Source organism: Macrobrachium nipponense, chromosome 12 (assembly GCF_015104395.2).
Source record: "Macrobrachium nipponense isolate FS-2020 chromosome 12, ASM1510439v2, whole genome shotgun sequence".
In the NCBI taxonomy this organism is placed as follows: Eukaryota; Metazoa; Arthropoda; class Malacostraca; order Decapoda; family Palaemonidae; genus Macrobrachium; species Macrobrachium nipponense.
Window position 1 is genome coordinate 95,927,839 of NC_087205.1, and position 20,900 is coordinate 95,948,738.

At 38.0% G+C, this 20,900-nt stretch overlaps 1 protein-coding gene across 9 annotated transcripts in view; it reads right to left on the reverse strand.

Moving 5' to 3' along the window:
- LOC135224681 (cAMP-regulated phosphoprotein 21-like) overlaps nt 1-20,900 on the reverse strand; it is a 309,729-nt gene that overhangs the window by 37,317 nt on the left and 251,512 nt on the right. For all 9 annotated transcript variants that reach the window (XM_064263935.1, XM_064263929.1, XM_064263932.1 and 6 more), the window contains 3 exons: nt 12,419-12,579; nt 10,945-11,123; nt 540-688 (listed from right to left, as the gene is read on the reverse strand). In XM_064263935.1, the coding sequence (XP_064120005.1) occupies nt 540-688; nt 10,945-11,123; nt 12,419-12,579 (489 nt within the window). The remainder of the gene's footprint in view (nt 1-539; nt 689-10,944; nt 11,124-12,418; nt 12,580-20,900) is intronic.

Consider the following 20,900-nt stretch of genomic DNA (forward strand, 5'->3'; position numbering starts at 1 on the left):
TACATTACCAAGATCACATTACAAATGAGGAAGTTGGTGAGAGATGTTTTAAAAGGCAGAAATCCTAAAGACTTAGGGTAATCATGGGGAAAGGATGGAGATGGAGACTAAGACTTGACAAAAATTCAGGCAGAAACTGTAGTTGACAGAAGACCCTTGCTAAAATTGGGAAGTTTTAGGCTATTGCACAAACTGAACTAAACCTGGAAAGTTCTCAGTTATATGAGAAAAGAACAATCCTCACACTGGCAATAATGGACTTTCATGGCCATTCACCAACTAAACATAAAAGAGCAGTTCCTGATCTTCCAGCATATCTTTAAGTACATAACATAGGATAGTGACTGGCATTATGATACAAGCTCTTCTACATATAATGAAACTCAGAAAAACATTGAAATACACCTTCCAACATACTGAAAGTACTAAATGGGAACATAGTACTTACAGTAATAAAATGGTTCTTTACCAAAGTGACAGTAAGACAAATTCACAGTCGATCACAATTAATGTTCTAATACAATCCATTTGTAACTTACCTGACTACTTGCAGAGTGTTGGTGTTGACTAGTTGTGGGCGATGGAGTGGTTGAGAGTGTGTTTGAGACATTTGTAGAGCTAGTGTCTTGCCTCTGTGTTTTATAGCCTGAGCTGCTACTGTGATCACTTATTCGACTACTGGTAGAGTCTGTAAGGAAAATTTCAACAACTTCACTTTCTCTACTTGTGATCTCTATTAATAAAGGTACTCATAACATAAACACAGAGAAAAAGTTAATGTACAAAGAAAATAAAAAAACAGTTCTATAAGAAAAAATCTTTCTTGCATGGAAGATTAAATTACTGATTAAAAAAGGGATTTTGACGTAGGAAAAATCTATTTCTGGGCGAGGAAGCCGTGTCGCCCAGTGAAATATGTCTGCTTTAGCACTATTTCTAAGTAAAATATTGCTATAATACCAGAGAACTGCTAATTGGACATGTCAGAAGCCTCTGACTCGCTCACCTATATAAAAGGTGTCGGTATAAAACTGGGGCGAGTGTTAAACACTACCACAGCAACCCCTCCAATTAGCCTTTTCCTCATCAAAAGACCCTAAATACGGGGAGCCGACCCATAGGTCACCACCTAGCTACCCCGTTGAAGGCGGGCTGTGACGTCATACTTATCGATAGCAATGAAGCTTGGTGCACTGCAAGGGGAGGGGAAAAAAACCAGATTTCACTGGGCGACACGGCTTCCTCGCACCCGAAATAGATTTTTCCTACGTCAAAATCCCTCTGGGCTCAGCAGTGTCGCTCCCGTGAAATTGTACCAGAGAAACACAAGCTACATCACTCTGAAATGAAACAGAATATTAAATTGTATAAACTAACACCATAGACCAGTGAAATAGCAAAGAGATTTGCTGCGATAGGTAGGATGTTAATAAAACTGGCATAATGGAAAATATTCATATGACACAAGGACAATACTATATTGATGTTGCAAGGAGACACTGACCTCCCTACAGCTATTGCCTGATATTTAAGATCCTCCAAGGACTTAAGGTAAAGCTTTGGAAAACCCAGTGCGACTGCTGACCAGTATATTTCTTCAGATCATCAAAGTTCATATATTTGAAGAAATTTACAGAAGTTGTTATAGTCGAATAGCACGCGCTTTGGGAAAGGACCCTGGCTGACTTCCTTGGTAAAATACACAAAAAACTGCTGCGTAATGCCCTTTAGGGATATGGTACCACCCCACCGCCCCACATGAAAAGGAGGGGGGGGGGGCCTTCGGAAAAGGTAGATGTGCTAGATAAATAGTCCTTAGTTTTAACAACAGTACATAAAGATGGATGTTTGCGGAAGCGGAACAACCTTCCAAGGGGTCGCCTTACAAAGGGTTTGGGTTTCTTATTCTTAGCCATAAAATAAATTATTTGGTGAAAGCAACACGTAACCCGAGGGAAGGAATTCTATATGCCCTTGGCCACTAGATAAGATGACATCTCCGATGTTCTGGCACCTGAAGCCAGACTTAATAAAAACAGTGCCTTACGCAAAAGGGTTTGGCAATCACATTTGAAGTTGTCTGTTTTTAGAGTCTAAACCTGAGACCATCGTTAAGAAACCATGACACTGACGACGGCCTTTGAATGGGCCGCAGGCGTGCACAATTCCCTTGGGATTGAGGTGAAATAAGACTCAGTTAGATTTATACCAAACCCGAGAAGAAATCTTTTTCGGAGCTGACTTGAGTGTTTGTTTTGTTATTGTGGCAACTGCCAAGCCTTGTTCGAATAAAGGCTGAAGAATGTTATAGTCACGTTCATTGTCATTACTTTGACATTGATTTCCTGAGAAATGTAGGCAATTGTTTAACTGCTGGATCATACTGGCGAAGTGTAGATTCTCTTTTGTCTGACTCCAAGAACAGAATGTTCTGTGGATCAATGTCCCCTACCCTCCTACCTGCAAAACTTCATGAAATCCATAAAGATAGGGTTTTGTGAAGACTGAGGAATCGAACACTCACCGTTTGAACTTGTTGCGTCAGCCTCAAGCCCGGGGGAGGGTGAGGATGAAGACCTAGTTCTAGGAAAGGAAGGAGAAACCAATTGTTCTTGGGCCAGTAAGGAGCTATGAGAGCCACCTGACCTTTGAAGGATTTCAACTTGTGCAACACCTTCAGGAGAGGGTTCACTGGAGGAATAAATAAACCTCCCTCCACTGGTTCCAATCTATACTCAGGGCGTCCGTAGCGTATGCTAGAGGGTCCATACTTTGGGCTACGTAACAAGGCAGCTTGTGTTTGCCTGTAGTGAACATATCTACTTCAGACCCGGTACTCTCCTACAAACCCTCTCGAAGGGTTTCCTGGTCCAGTGACCATTCTGGCTCCAGGGGGACTGACCTGGGACAATGCGTCTGCTACTATATTGTGGACTCCTGCCAGATGGGTAGCCGATAGATGCCAGGTGTTCTTTGTCAGTTAGAGAAAAAATTGCTATCACCCTGTGGTTCACATGACTTGACTTGGACCACCTCTGTTTATACCATGTATCACTACTGCACTGTCGAAGAGCCAATCTGATATGAGTCTCCTCCGGAGGACGGAGCTTCTTTAAGGTCAGAAACACTGCCATAGCTTCCAGGATGTTGATGTGAAGCTTTTTGGAACTGAGGTGACCAAGTTCCCTGAACCTTGTCGTGCTGTGAATAACCTCCCCAACCTGATAGTGATGCGACTGTATGCATCAGTAGGGACGGGGGAGGGTAACTGCAACTGTAACTCTTTGGCTATTGCCCATGGACGTAGACGTTCCTTGGGAATCAGAGGTACCCGGCCGAACTTGTCACGACACTTGGCATTGGCCTTGAACGTCAAACTCGATTGATGTCCTGAGCTTGGCTTTCAACAGAACGTCTGTGACTGACGCAAATTGGAGCGAGCCTAGATCGTCTCCTGATTCCTTCTCGAAGCCTTTTTTGCATTTTAAGAATTGGCTTGTTACCTTGGCATCCCCTTCCCTGATGGAATGGAAAGGTTGTGTGAATCCAAGCCCCAATGGAAACCTAGCCACTGGAACTTGGATTCTGGGGCCAATCGGGACTTGGTCCTGTTGAACTTGAACCCTATATATTCCAGGAAAGATATGACCCGTCCCATGGCTTTCCTAAACTTGTCTTTGACCATCTCCAGATTAGCCAGTCGTTTAGGTACGCCACTACCAATAAAACCTGAGACCTTAGCTCCTGCACCACTACCTCCGCCAGTTCCGTGAAAACCCTTGGGGCTATATTCAGCCCAAAGGGCATCACCTTGAAGGAATAAGCTTCTTTTACTAGTTTGAAGCCCAGGAATGGATGGGAGTGCTGACCGTCGGACATGATAATAGGCGTCTGTAAGACCTATAGAGGTGGTGACGCCCCCACGGGGAAGTAAGGCCCTTACCTGAGAGATGGTCAGCCTTTAGAACTTGTCGCAAGGAATGTACAGTTTAAACGGACACGTCTAAGATCACCCTCCTTTGGTCGGATCCCTTTCTTGGGACACTGATAAGACGACTTTGAAAATTTTAAGTTCTTTGTCCTGGAGACTGCTCCCTTCTGGAGAAGGTCCCTGGGGTAATCCATCAACCCTTGGGTTGGATGCTGATAGATAGATACTATGTTTTTCCGCCCAGCTGCTGAACTCCCAACGATGTTAAAGAGATACAGCCTGCCTCCTATTTGAGGAACTTCATGAGATGATGAGGGTCGGGTTCCTTTCCTGACCATACCCTCTAGCTCGCCTTGGGCTCCGGTTCCTCCACTCTGACGAAAGGGGGAACCTGTTGGCTAGCCGACGGCGAAAGGGAGACAAAATTAAGGCTGTTGCCGAGGCTGAGTCTTAGAGATGAAGGTTGGGGAACTTGCTGAATTAGTACAGCTTATAGCACAGGGTGCTGTTTGCGGAACTTGGAAAGGTTGGTACCTTCTTTGACTTTTCCTAGTCCTAAAACTGGAGGAAGAAGACTCTTAATATCCTTTTTGAAAGGGATGCCCCAACGCAATCTGATGCTTGATTAAAATGTGATGCCTCATTCTGAACCTCGTTTACTGCCGAAGCTGGAAGAGATCTGCACCCTAGATTGAGGAAGCCAGAAGCTGTTGGGTTCGTGCCTGATCGTAGCCTCGGATAGAACATGCTTCTTGCCATTTCTCTTAGTAACCGCAAAGCCGTACGAGGCACATTGCATGCTTAAAAGTAACTACTCCGCAATGACTTATACAGCGGTTCATGAGCATACTCCAGAACCGCGTCTCCGTCATCACTAGAGAGTTAAGAGACCTTGGCAAGACGTGTCCTAGCATCAAATCCGGCTTGGATCAGTGCGTCTGACAGAGGCGCTCACTAAACAAGTTGATTGCACAGTTTGGCTTAAGCTTGCCTGCCGAGAATGTAGCCAGCAAACTTCCACAAACTCTCTCTACCTTGGGGTAGCAATGATGTGGAATCTGTCTCGCTAAGCTGGGGCTCTTCCCCGAGTCACTGCCTGAAGGGTAAATCCTGCTACCTTTGATGTAAAAGGTAAGGAGTTCCCGTCATGTTGTTACCTTAGTATTTGAGCAGATCCACTTCTAGGCTCCATATCTATACTTGATGAGCCTGATTGCTAGAAAGGATAACAGTCCCCTTGGAGACCTTGTCCTTTCTAATCGAAGCTGCCTCCATAAGCCTAACATAAGCTATAAAATGGTGGCCATAACCTTTCGGGAAATAACTAGAAAATCCTCGAGCCTATGTGTACCACACCTTCTACAGTCAACATCCCGCTGACAAACGGAGCGAAGTTCACTACCCTCCAAAATCACCAGGGTGGAACGGAGGGAACGTGGACCCGTCAGGCCTGCTCTGACCTTGCACCAAATTACTAGGAGGTGCCGGAACTGCCGACTCCTGTCTGAGACCTGCAATCAGGGAGTCCTGTGCACGTAAACGTTTAAAAACACCCTTTCAAACCTTGCTGCGACTGAACTGACTAAGCTAGCAAGACTACTGGCCTGATTTAAAATATTGTGTTGAACAGGTCTTTGCGACTAAAGGGGAACCTTCCAGCGCTCCCTACGGTACTTATGAGGTATCCGACCTCTAGACGTTGCAGGGATGGGACTTGAGGGGCAATGGGAAGAGTTCTCTCCTTGAGGCCTTGGATCTCATCCTAGGTTTAATATGTGTATGAACTCTGGAACCTGCCCAGGCCTTGGCTTTGTGTCTGATTGGCTTTTAAGCAAGGCTTTTACCCGAAGGTTTTCTCTTTAATCTAGGAATCACAGAGAAGGAATGTGACCTGGGAGGGGCAAACCTCCTGTGAAACCCATGAAGGAATTTGGAGTAAAGGGAGAGGAAGAATCAGAGTCACTCGAGGAAAGACCCCGGTGACCAAACTAGGCTAGCCTCATTAACACTGTTACCTGTAACCATATCTAGTGTAATGGGCAAATCTCACTAGTTCAAGTGAGACTTCTTCCAACCAAGGTCTGGCAATTCTGCCTCTTGCTGTTCCATAACTGAATCTTGAATTTATTTGATAATTGGTGCTGCGACTTTTGGTCAACGTATCCGGCAGCTTTCCCGCTGGGGCTTAGGCTGCCATATCTTGAGGTAGCATAAAAAGGCTTAGCTACCCCTACTTTCTGTCCAAAACCTCCAACCAGACCTTGAGGGTGGAGAGTGCAGCATGCTTAACAGACTGCTCTGTCTGTAATGCAAGGAATGTGTCAATTTCGAGTAAAATCTTTGAACATTATGCTTACATATGTTGATTAATTAATGTAATTTAATTTACAGAAATTTTAATTATTTATTTATTTATATAGTAATTTATTTGATTATTATTTAGTTATTTATTTTATTTTAATTGTTTATTTAGTTATAAGTTTATTTTATCTATTTATTTATTTATTATTATTATTATTATTATGATTATTGGTTTTATTTATTTATTTATTTATTTTTTCATTTTTTTTTTTTTTTTTTTAACACTAATCCAAGTAGTGTAATATAATTCCATCACAATATGTATAGAACACGCAGTGCGGTAACTTATCGAACAGGTAACCTGTTGTACAAGTCGTAGCAGGCAAAGCCGTTTACGTGATGCCAGAACTACGGAACGGTAAGCAATACTGCGCATCAAGGGGCATGGTTCCGGCAAACATCATGGTTGCACAGATCCTGTAGATCGGCAACCAGACACTGAGTGGCCTGTAAGTGCAATAATATATGAGAACAATTGCACAAACTTATAGGATTATTATGATAATAATGTCATAGCCGGAGCATGCCGAACTGAAATAATATATATATAAAAATATATATATATATATATTCATATTTATGTCCCGTACTATAATAATTAAAACCACCCGGAGCTGTATGACCCGGAGTGGGGGTACACGAAGTAACCCGGGACGGCCACATGAACTCGCAAGTTCCGTGGCAAAAGAAAGGTAAAATATATATATATATATATATGTATATATATATTCATATATTTACGTCCCCGGGACTATAATAATTAAAACCACACCGGAGCTGTATGACCCGGAGTGGGGGGTACACGAAGTAACCCGGGACGGCCACATGAACTCGCAAGTTCCGTGGCAAAAAAGAAAAGAAAATAAAAGGGAGAAATAAAATAACAAATATAATATCTCCGCCTACGGAAGAGAAACTTCCGTAAACATAGCCCTCAACGACTACCGGAGAGGCCTGAATCTAAATCCGCCTTATGCGGAGAGGGAATGTTTTAGGCGGATGGATGTAAGCTCCGGAAGCTGAAAGAAGCAGAGCGCAACAACTCCACGGAAGCCGAGGCTGAATACGCAAAGCAATCAACAACTCCGGAGGCGGTCGGCTGAGAAGCGACACCCACCACCTAAGGTCCTGGAGGACCCTCTACACCCCCCCCCCTCTCTGCTGATGGGAACGGCTGTCAGCGACAACCGAGGCGAGAGGAGCACCCAACTACTGCCCCACGTGAGGGGGAGGGAAGGAGGGCTGATGGGGTGACGATCACGTGATCAGCGTATCCTCGCAAATAAAAGATTACGAGGAAAACGCAGGCATAGCCCTATGTAGGCTAACCGACCTAACATCCAAAATATACATAGACAAAAATAAAAACTCAATTACTTTAAAGCTAAAAGAAAATCATGCTTTAACACGGGGGAAATGAAAATAAACTGTCGTAAAATATAAAACCGCAATGAAGGCCACTCGATAACAGTGGGCGCAAAAGGGGAAAAACAAAAAACTACTTGCTTACTGACAAAACGATAAGAAACGGCAAGCTGACGAAAAGAAAAGAAAAAAGGAAAATTCTTGAATGAAATAGGACGGTGGATAAACGCGAAGCACGAAACAAAGAAACGTGCTCGAAGAAGACCCCCGTGAAAAACGTGAAAATAATGAAAATAACAAAACATAATTGGAAATCGGATCGACTAAAAACTGCCCACAAGAAAGAATAAATAAATAAATATATATCATACCATATATATATATATATACCATATATTATTATAACATATATACATACATACATGTACTGAAATATCACTATGTTCAAGCAGAGAGGAAGACTACTCGAAGTCGGTACAATTCAAGCGTAAATCGGTACATTCAAGGGTAAGCCGTAAAGGCGACTTGCCGCCCGCCCCCTATTTAAAAGTGACGCCTAATAAAATCCTAAATAAGGGCAAAACGGTAGGCAAATTCACTCCCTAAATATTGAAAAAGGGCGGAACCAGTACTTAACTTGGGTGAAGAGGTAGATGACGATCCGTAACCAGAATAAAAATAAAAGAACAAGGAATGGCTATCGAAAAGTATGACGTCACAGCCGCCTTCAACGGGGTAGCTAGGTGTGACCTATGGGTCGGCTCCCCGTATTTAGGGTCTTTTGATGAGGAAAAGGCTAATTGAGGGGTTGCTGTGGTAGTGTTTAACACTCGCCCCAGTTTTATACGACACCTTTTATATAGGTGAGCGAGTCAGAGCTTCTGACATGTCCAATTTAGCAGTTCTCTGGTATTATAGCAATATTTTACTAGAAATAGTGCTAAAGCAGACATATTTCACGGGAGCGACACGGCTGAGCCCAGAAATTAATTTTGACACATATTCTCTTAGAAAACAGCACTGGTCACCGAAGACAAAAACAAAACATCTAACAAAAATATAAAAAAGAAAAATGAAGTCTAGTCTGATAACTCCTCCATCTGTGCTATGCGCCTCTTCTTACAAGCCCATGTTCAAAAATAAACAGAGAACTGAAGCTTAGCCAAGTGAAGAAACAAGTCTTTCCTTTAAAAACTTCATCTGAAACTTTGGCCATGGATAAAAGCATACTAATTACATTGATGACTCACTCTTGCTAGTTGGCCATGGTGCAGAACTCCAAGAAAACTCTCCAATGTGTCTCTCTGACGAGGTATATGTCACTGAAGAGGTAGGGATGGACTGAGCTATAGTTTCCTCATACAGAGATTTGGTTCTTAGCACTTGGTGTCCAGTCTAGCTGGGACACCTGGCCATCCAATAAATCCCAAAAAGCCTCTAGTCCACTAGCAAAACATTGGGCACAAAGCATTGGTTTATTATGACTTTTGCTAGAGACTTTCCTTGCCTTCATGTTCTAATGGTGATTGTTTTTTTGTGGCATTGGTGACTAAAGACAAAAGAGGGGAAGGAGTCCTTCCTTGGATTCTATGGCTAAGATTGCCCTCTATAAATTTAACTGCCTGTTTAAGTTGAAAATCTTAAGATTCAACACTTCATGGATGTCATTGTAATAAGTGGCCTTGCTATGTAAGCCATGAGTGTCTTCAGTGTGTCCTAGTCCTTTCTCAAAACTGCAAGTCCTTCACCTCTTGGCTCCAGGAGTGCAGTGGGCTAGCTATCGGGGTTAAAAGGGGCGTCCATCCCCTCCATGGAAACCATCTTGTTCCCGCTAGTGTCTAATAACTAGTCTCTTAGCCACAAATTAGTTAAATGAAGGGGGAGACAAAATGAGTGACAAAAATTAAATTGTATTTTTTGCTGATGGAAGTTGCTGAGAACCTAGTGCTTCATGGGTGTCTTATGAGATGAACTAAAATAGGTCTTGTAAGAAAGATGTCATATTCAGTGATCCTGTTCACAGGAGTTGGAGACATCACACCCACACTGTCAGAATTCAGGTGTCAAAATCTATTGCTCTCCAGGTCCTCTGGTTACTAGAATGGCAGTATCACAGCCTCTTTGTGAGCAGGATTGCAGAGGCCTCTATCACAGGTTCAGAAATGGTCTCAAACATAAGAAAGGTCCTGGTCTCTGGAATGTCATAACCCTGAAGTTATCTTAATATCTGTGATTGCTTTTGGCTATGACCATCTGCATGGGACAGGCTGTGAATGGAAGAGTGAGACTGTTTACAGTTCCTAGAAGTTCTGAAGGTCTTGTCCTGATTATACACAAACATCTCATTTTAGTGGATATATCACCCATAATAGTGTGATGTTAACTGGGAATAATTATGGACAAAAGTTTTCCTGAAGCATATCCTTAATAAAAGTCCCCTTAATCACAATGCCACAATTGTCATTAATTCATAAAACCCTGATGCTGTTTGCTCAAGGTAGTAAAAATGCGTGACATATAGTAAGCAAGAGACTATATTACTTATACGTAAAAAAATAGCACTATGTGAAGCGGGGAATGGAAGGCAACCAAATATGCAGTGTGTGTTTAGCAAAGTGCAAGTGAAGGGAGAGGGCTAAAACAACTAGATAGAACTTCCCTTTAATATTCCTAATTCAATTAAATTATTCTTTAAGGTCATAACAATAACTTGGCAATGAGGCATATGAGTGAGGAAAAGGGACTGAATGTACAGTTGAATGGAGAATATTAAATAACTAACAGTAATACCCAGATGAACATCAAATGGTGGCCTTCTCCCATTATCAAGTATTAACAAATATATGTGGCACTAACAGGATAAAATAAGAAAAATACATAAAACCACAATCTTAAGGAAGAAGCATGATTCATAATCTATTTAATTGCATAATGTGAAACATTGATTTTGTGGTGATTCATGTTAATCTTCAGAGACATATAGACAAATGCTATATAATAATGGTTTGCTTTTGTATATGTATAGTCATGTTTACTATAAGATCATAACTAAAAACTAGGAAGGACATGGGATTTTGTTTTCACAGTAAGGCAAGAGATGCACAACCCTTATAAATTTCCTTCCAAACAATTTTCTCCACTCAATAAGTGGTGAGATTCCTTGATTACATCATTGTAATTCTATCAAAAACATGGTACTGTATGTACATGTACAGTAAAATACTAAAGAGTAGAAATCTAAAATCACTATGCAATGTCTCTTGCAAAGAATAAATGTATAATTTTACCTTGTTTACTTAATCTAGATGATGAAAGATTACTGGAGACAGACTCTCCTCTGGATAATACTGTTACTCCTCCACTGTAACCACCAAAGCTATGAGACTTGAAAACAGGCGGCCGCAATGACTTTGGATGAAGAGTATCTCTGCTTTCAAAAGACTCTACTTTTGGTAATCTTCCAGGCCTACAAATAAGAATACAAGAGACTTATGATATACATGAAAGGAGTGGAAATATACTTAGAATGCAGTATGTTAGGTTTAAAATTAAAGAGCATCAAGACACTGGCCTTGTATCATAGTAACTTTATAATGTATGGGTTGAGCTAATAGATTTAAGGTAGTACTGGCGTTTTGCCTCAACGTGGCTTTGGTACTTCAGCTACGCCTACAAACTAGAAGTATTTTCAAATCTTGACTGGGAAAACAGGCCTAGTCATAGTGCTTGATGCCCAGTTATCAAATGATTACATGCTGACCAAGTAAAATTTTCCTTCCAAGAATCACCTACTGTAAATGGCCCCAACATTCATCTAAACCTAACATATAAGAAATTCTAAATTACATCTTGCAGGGCGATTTAACACACTGAACTAAACTTTTGTAGGAAATATGTGATGAAAAGAACTCAAACAATATCTTCTTACTTCACAAAATGTCAGTAAAACTTCAGCACTCATGATCTTCACAAAAAATCAATTAGTACATGGAATTTTCTCTATAACCGGTACTGCCATGTGAGAACACAGTGTAATACACTTTTTGTTGGTACTTACTATGGTCTTAGGCTTCTCCCATATTTTTTGAGAGAATTAAGTCATAGAAAGTTTGTTTAAGTATGTAATCAAGTTCATATCTGCAATGGCATAATGGGAGAACGTGACATTAAAATGGTAATGATGACTATTACAGGTGTAAAGAACCAAGATCTTGTTGAGGCAAAAAAGGACGACTGATTTACTACCATGCATCCATGAGACCAATAAGATGAAAAAATCTTTTAATTACGGATGATAATTTAAATATGCAACTCCTAACAACATATCGACAAAAAATTCCAATTTGCAAACTTGTTAACAAGGAGATAAATAACTAAAATATTTTTTTAAAGATTGAACTATTAAAATGGGTATCCTGTGTTCTCTGTAAATGCTCTAATCTTGTCTTAGTCCCACTACTGTCCCATTAAGCTTACCATCAAACAATAATAAACTATATTTTATATCAGATTTACTGATTTCCACAATAATAAAAGCTATAAATCTGATTTCCACAATAATAAAAGCTATAAATCTGATTTCCACAATAATAAAAGCTATTTCTTGAAAACAAGAATACTAGTTTAAAGTTACTTCACTGAAAATCTGTTACATAATGCCATGAATAATGAGATTGCAATAAAAATAAGAAGTACTGATGTGAAACTAACGGAAGAATATATATTAGTCTAATGATCTACAAAAGTGCAAGCAAAAAACACCTTAGTCTATGATTGTCATAATGGTGTTTTCGATGTGCTATTTCAGATTCCATGAACGTCCAATGGCGAGATTCATGCCACCTGGAGTCATCTTGAGAATTTCTTCTGGAATCATGGCTTCTAACAGGTGAGTCGCCCAGACCATCAGCAGAAGACAAAGACTGAAAATAAAGACATTCCAATAAGAAATATCTGTTGCAGTCCTGGACCATAATTATCATCAGAGCAGAAACTGACTTGAAAGATTTTATAAAATCTGTGCACAAAACAGTTAACTAATCAAGTATATATATATATATATATATATATATATATATATATATATATATATCTATATATATATATATATATATATATATATATATATATATATATATATATATATATATATATATATATATATATATATATATATATATATATATATATATATATATATATATATATATAAAACTTGCTTTTTCTATGAACTGTTATCATACATGAAAATTTAAAGGTAAATTTTGCATACAGAGGAGCTACAATGAATCTAACTTTTGCACAAAGTTTTTCCTCTTCAGTGTTCATGTGAGCACTATATACATGGTTAATGATGCATTCCATAATAAAAAATTTAAGAATATAAAAAAAACTGGCAAGGAAGTGTGTTATCCAGTTCATATCTAAACATATGCTCCAGTAGTACTGCAATAAAGACATTCAGTGAAAATTATAAAAGGGATTTTGACGTAGGAAAAATCTATTTCTGGGTGAGGAAGCCGTGTCACAACCTTCATTTACATTACTTCGTCAACTCTGACTCTATTGAATCATTTTGAAACTACAGTTCATATGTCATTTGTTCACTTAACACTGAAAAATATGCTCACAAATAACAGTCCTCAACAGAGTAGCAACAGTTTACAAAATTCCTGTGTCAGAAATCACGACATACTGTGCGTACATGTATAAATGGAATACTGCTCTTTTTACATACTTGAGTAAAAATTCACATAAGAGTTCATTGTTCATTTGTAGTATAAACAAGAGATACTTATAATGTCTCTAGGAACCTTTGAGAATCTCACTACACTCAAGATATAAGAGTTACATTAATCTAAGTATGTTTCTACATACCCTTGACTCTGTTCCACAGATGATGCTCATGGGAAATATAAAGAATTCAAGAATGCTATGTATGCTGCTGATTTTATATCCCTGATCTTATATATGGGTCAATCCAGGGCAGATACAGTGGTCCCCCAGTATTCGTGGGGGATGCGTACCAGACGCCCCACCCCCCCCGTAAATAGTTAGAACCCATGAATATTTGGAACCCCTATAAAAATGCTTTAAACCTCCTATTTTGTTAGATAAAACTCAAGAAAAACCCACAACAAATTTTTATACCTGGTTTTTTTAGTAGTTTAAAAAAAAAACAGGAATTTGTGGATATTTCTCATAGAAAAATACTGTAAATAGGCGAATTTTCCTCCAATAATGTGGGGAAATGTTCCTGAGAGAAACCCGTGAATGTGTGAGTCTGCGAATACGGGGCATCCACTGTACTCCTAATCTGATCCAAAACCTGAATCAAAATAGCTGCTACAGACAACTACACAAAAATTCTGCTTTTCCTGTTTTTTGTAAAACTGCAAAATTTGTAATTTTCTCTTTCTGTTGTGTAGTGTGCTTGAGTATCCCTCAGAATATACGCAAAAAAACTTGTACTGTTGTTTTCTTTTCCCCATGCCAATATACTCAGTTTATACTTTATATATTTTGGTTTCTATGATTTATCCATTCACACACAAGTTGTGTGTGTGCATTTGTGTAAACAGGCAGTCCCCGGCTTATGACAGGGGTTCCGCTCTTTAGACACGCCGTAAGCCCGGAAATTTTACTTTTAAAGCTTTAAGTGTATTAAAAACTATGTAAACTGCATTTTTATTGAATTTTTCATAAAAAAAACTTCCAACATTGATTATTTTGCATTTTTGGAGTCATATTTCTTCCGCCAGATTGTCATTGTAAGCGCTGTAACCCTGGAACATGTGTCGTAAACCTGGAAATAATTTCCAGTGAATATAATTGAAAAGTGTCGTAACCTCGGAACGTCGTAAGCTGAACCCTTTGTAAGCCAGGAACTGCCTGTATATAAATAAATTATATCAGAGGCAGAAATATATGGTACATAATATAATACAGTAGTACCTCAGGATACGAAATTAATCCGTTCCGAAGCGGCCTTCGTAACCTGAAATTTTCGTATCTTGAACCACATTTTACATGTAAATTGCCTAATTCGTTCCAAGCCCTACAAAAACACCCCAGTAAATTTTATAATAAAGCTAAATTGACCAATAAACAATGAAATACAATAATTTGGACCATTCAATACCTAACCTAACTGTGATTACCTGTAAATAAAGTTTATTAGTGTACAGGGTACAAGAAATACTGTACATACATGTGCGTACAAATGTAGTAAAATGTGGAACCTTACCTTTCGAGTGAGGCGATCTCCGAAAGTGGCGACAGAGGAGAAGGATAAATGGCAGAAAACATGAACACTTAACTTTACGAAACACATAAAAAAATGGCAGAAAACATTAACACTAAACTTTACGAAACACATTAACAAATGGCAGAAAACATTAACATTTAACTTTACAAAAAAATTTAAATTAAACTTCTTTTCTTTTTTTCTTTTTTTAATTTTTAATTTTTTTTTAGTTTTTTATACTTTACGTTTTTTACAAAATTTCAATTTCTTCACCACCCCTGAGGAGCCTTGAAGTCTGGGGTTGCTGTTGATGACCCTTCTCCTCCGTTGTCTTCGGCCTGGGCAATCAGATCCGCGAAAATAGCGCTGGCCTTCTGGCAGATGCTTTCCGTGAACTTCACCAACATTCTTGGGACCCATGACTATACATAATTAAGTTATGTACTAATTAAGTTCTCACACAACACGATAAAGTACAAAGCAAAATCACTAACACGAATTTACGAAACACATTAACAAATGGCAGAAAACATTAACATTTAACTTTACAAAAAAATTTAAATTAAACTTCTTTTCTTTTTTTCTTTTTTTAATTTTTAATTTTTTTTTAGTTTTTTATACTTTACGTTTTTTACAAAATTTCAATTTCTTCACCACCCCTGAGGAGCCTTGAAGTCTGGGGTTGCTGTTGATGACCCTTCTCCTCCGTTGTCTTCGGCCTGGGCAATCAGATCCGCGAAAATAGCGCTGGCCTTCTGGCAGATGCTTTCCGTGAACTTCACCAACATTCTTGGGACCCATGACTATACATAATTAAGTTATGTACTAATTAAGTTCTCACACAACACGATAAAGTACAAAGCAAAATCACTAACACGAATTTACATTAACAAACGAATTCGTAAATGCGAACGAACGAATTCCGCGTGCGTACAATAATGATGCTGCTACAAAGTGGCCGAATGACGCCTTTACGTAGAGCACAATGGGGTAGATGCTGACCAATAGGAGAGCAGGGTCTTACGGCGGTGACTAGCATCAGGAACCAATGGGAGAGCGGGAGGATGGTGGCGAGTCTACTCAGCAGGTGGCGTGCGAGTTTTAAAATTGTTCTCAGTGGTACGGGCGAATCTCGGGACTTTACAGTAACACTCTTTCGTAACCAGAATTATTTTCGTATGCACAGGCAAAAAAATCTTCTTATTTGCTTTTGTAACTTGAATTTTTCGTAAGTTAGGACTTTCGTATGTCGAGGTTCCACTGTATATGTACATACATCCACACTTACATAAATTATATCGGAGGTAGAAATATATGATGCATAATACAATATATGTACATATATCCATACTTATTTGGAAACATCTGACTGGTTATTTGCATACTTTTAAATTATGCTAGCTGATGACAGAAATGAAAAACATCAATATTTGAACTTCCTTACTCCTCAAGAGAGCTGTTAATAATTATTTATAATACAAAAGTATGTAATATACAGTAGATTTCCAATAAAAACTCATTGAAATATAATTTATAAAAGAAAGACTTCAAAATAATGCAATTTTTGCTTGTTTCTACTACAATGGAGTGCATTAATAGCAGAGCATTAATAAAAATAAAATTACTAATATGAAAGTAATGCACATATATTCAAATGTAATTCAAAAAGCTAGTTTATGAATTACAAAAGGTGAAAAACATCATAGGAGAGAAACTGGAAGCTTTTAATGCTCCCAATTGAAGACTCCTTTTCTAAGGACTTCTGCTATCTTCATTCTAAGATTTTATTTGAACAGGGACTAAATCATTTAGGACTAAGTTATTTAACTATAAATGGACAATTTCTTGTGTGCCAATTACTTTTCTCTATAGCCTACAGGTTCACTGAGTATTGGCATTATTGCCTACAATTATTAACTGAAAATACAGTTAACAAATTTTTACTGAGTTTTTGTTAACCGAAGTGTGGCATCTTATGTTAGATAATATTCATGATCACAAATTATACCTCCAAATTATTTTTTGTTTCTAAATAGAAAAACCGAATGATGTGCCCAATTCTTCATGAAATCTTGATCTCTAGTCTAATCATTCATTCAGATTCCAGCTTCCTTTTAGATCACTAAAAAGAGCATCCAAACACTCTTGGAATGAGAAAATGTTGGGGAAACAATTGCATAAATTAAGTGTTATTGGGAAACTAAGCTAACTACATATTATTGCAAAAAAAATGGATGACCTATATATTATTGCAAAAAATATTGCATGACTACTATATGTTATAACAAATATAGAAGAGCAAAATGAAGGATGAAATGGTGAGAATTGTGCCTAGGTATACCTAATCACTATTTGAATAGCGCAAAATTCAAGATGGAAGTTTAAGTTGGAGAGGAGGGGGTAAAAAGGTGGATATAAATGCAGACAAAACAAGTACATTTGATAGTATATGAGAAGACAATGTATATGCAAAAATTCAATGGAATGTGGGCTAAGGTATGGTAGTAGATACGTAGATTATATAATTCTTTAATGGGGTCACAGGGTTGGTGGGCGTTAAGTTAATATAGGAGGGCAGGGAAAGGGATGGAGAAAAAAGTGAGAGGTTTATAGAAGGAAAAACTGAGTTGCAATTGCATGAGAGAGCATAGTTGTTCATGTGCATATACGTATATAGTAGGATGGACAGGGCATTAAGATGAAAAGCAGAGTGATTGAGAGAAATACAAGAAGGATGTGAGAAAACCAAAGGGTAATTTTTCTACAGGGAAGTAAATGCATAGGAAAGTTAATGAACAAACAGATCTCCGATTATAAGATGTATGTGGCTGACAACTAATGTGAAAATGTTTAGTGTAAATCTGAGAATCTTGTAGAAGTAACTATAAGGTACCTCACCTCTATTTCCATCAAATCCTGGTGCCTGTACTTTCTCCATCCTCTTCCCTGTACACCTTACCTCTTTAACGGAAACTTCAACGTGCATTCTCGACCTCATATTAATCATTTCCACTCTTAGGTCATTCAGTTCTGCCTCCCTTCTATTTTTCACCCTCAACAAATCTCTTAAATACAACAACAGACTGAAACCCAAATGCAATGACTTCAGTTGGTTAACCTTTCTCTGTGAATTTACCTCTCTGTACAACTTCTTCCTACAGTAAATGCTTCCCTTCTTCCCCTTTTCCTGTATTTTCCACAAGAGCTTCCCTTGTCTTGTGACTGCACTTTCAATCATCTGCTTTTCCCAGCCAAAGCTCTCATTTCTTCATCTCATCACTCGAGAGGTTAATTCCATCTTACTACTCAACTATAACTACATGCTCCTTGTTGACTCCAAGATTCATATATATATTCATAAACAGGGGAGACTAGTCACTATAACAAACATTATTACTGGCATGGCGAGCTGATAACCAATTCAAGGTGCTGGAATGACAACATTCCCAGTAACATGAGGTCTGTTTTCATGAACTATAAAAGTTATTTGAAATTTTCTGTTGATATGATGTCACTCATATTTTACTTATACCTGTTTCTAATTGTATAGATGATGTCAACTTTTTAGCATTTGTGTACAACTGAAGATTGATAAAATCTGGTCAAGAAGAACATATATAATCTCACTCTCTGAAGAATAGTTATCAAAAGGTTTATTACAATGTATTACTATACAGCAAGAATTTATTATCTTGAAGATGATACTAAGTTCACTTGGGATCAGATAGCCACTATATGAACAAATGATATAAAGTAAGAACAGAAGCAAATGAAAGTTGATGGGGGAGCTGCTAAAAATATGATCTTGGCACTGAGATAGCATCAGCTCTTGAGATAACTCCTCTCTGCTTGAAAGAGGAAATAGTTCTAGATATTCTCATAAATCATTCTCATAACTGGAGACTACTGATTCTTCTTCATATTCACCATGTGAATGAGTCATGTCTGCACCTGGTCTACAGGCTTTGTCAATAACCAAGTACGTATTCCCTCAACCTAAACTGGACTATTGAAAGATGATCTATTCCCCTTACTTTTGGCAATCAAGCATCTACAAGGTGGTCGCAGTAGCTTAGTGGCATCAACTGAGTCCAGGACTTGCTTATGTTGTGATGCATTTTCACTAGTATGAAACCTTAATATTTATGTAAGCTAGTAATGTGGTGCCTGGATTAACCTGCTGAGACATCAGTGGCCACTCACTTGACCTCATGTTTGAGACATACTACAGTGGCATTACAGTTTTAAACCTTAAAAGATACTATTAGTTTAGACTACCATTTTTACAAACAGAATTGCAGAGGTAGTTAGCTCAAGATAAAGGTTTTGCTTGGTCTTTATTACAGGATCTCTTAATTTTTGTCTTATCTTAGCTACATGGATAATTAAATCATAGGCCCATTCTTTTGGAAACTACTTTCTTAGCAAAAGGTGACTGGAACAATTAAACAAATATACCTTCTCTATGGGTGCAGCACCATTTACAGTTACATAAAGTCTTTTCCAGTGGTTGAACTACTGGGTATGGATATACCAAACTCTAGTCCTTCTGTCCTGAATTTTTTTGTTACTCAATGCTTAAAATATTTTAATGGTTCATTATTATTTTTAATCTTAATGGTTCATTATTATTTTTAATCTTACTGAAGTGCTCATCTAGGTCACTGGTGCTACCAATTGTTTATATTTGTCTCCCTAATCAGAAAATTCACAATTTCTGTGAATCTGATTTATATTATGTACAAGTGTTGCTTGTTTAATTGGCAAAACTTTTATTAATTCTCAGAAAAAGTTTCAAAAGGCAAGCCAATTAGAAAACAGGTTAAAGTAGAATTCTAAGTCAAAGAAATCTCACTGCCCCTAGAATTGGCCTCTCTCTCATTTCTACTGGCCTAGATTTGGCTCAACTTGTTGCAATCTCAGATCTAACTAGTCTGGCCCTTGAACTCTAGGGATGAACCTCCTCAAAGCACATCTTTCACTGTGAAAGTGCAAAGTTTGAACAGATGCCACGAATGTACTGAATGACCTATCCTTATTACCGCTGAAGAATAGTAATACTCAGAAGTATATAAAGATATAACATATAAAGATATAAAAAGCTTACTGAAAAGAAATAAAAGAAATCCTCTTGTTTCTACAAAGAACAAACAAGAAAAGCTGATTTAAAAAAATAAAGAAACATAAGTATTAATAGCAATAACATCAACATATTTAATATACAAGACACATATGACATAAAAGGGGTTCTATTTAAAAGTGAATACTTGTCACCTGAATGGCAACAGTTACAAGAGCATACACAAACACTAAACAAACAAACATATCAATATTCAATTCCACTGGATTGTATGACAGCCCCAAGTAAATATTAACAATGATGAAAGAAATGCTTACAATATGGATGAACAGAAGGAAAAAAAAAAAGGCATCTGGAGAAGCATTCATCCCAACATCTGTACCTCTAGGTATTTTGTTGTTTTTGACAGAGTAAAGAACAGTGTTTGATAGGTGATGTGTCATCCATCACTGACCAGTGCTCTGAGTATATGCAACAATAAAATGTTTATTATTCATGACATACAACTCGTAAAATTTTCTATTAAGTAAAAGAACTAAAGGGTTTATTTTATCTATACGTACTACCAAGTGCTTTGAAATAACAAAAATTCTAAACTTTACCCACCAGTGGGTAAGAAGTCTAACCTTGATCCAGTGAGGTTAAAGAATTTTATCTATTAACATTCTGCTACCAAGAAAAGAGAAAAAGACATGCCATACAGAAACAGAACTGACTTGTAAAAAATTACATACTAGTCATAAAAAAAAACTTGTTTTGAATACAGTACGTGAAATTATATTCGATAAAGCATAACTGTACAGCTTATTGGATAAAACTATGTACAATAGCATCTGAATTGAAGAAAAAATTTGAAGTTGCCTATCACTATATCTAAGTAAGCTTAATTTAAAATTTGCTAAGACAGTTAAAAATTG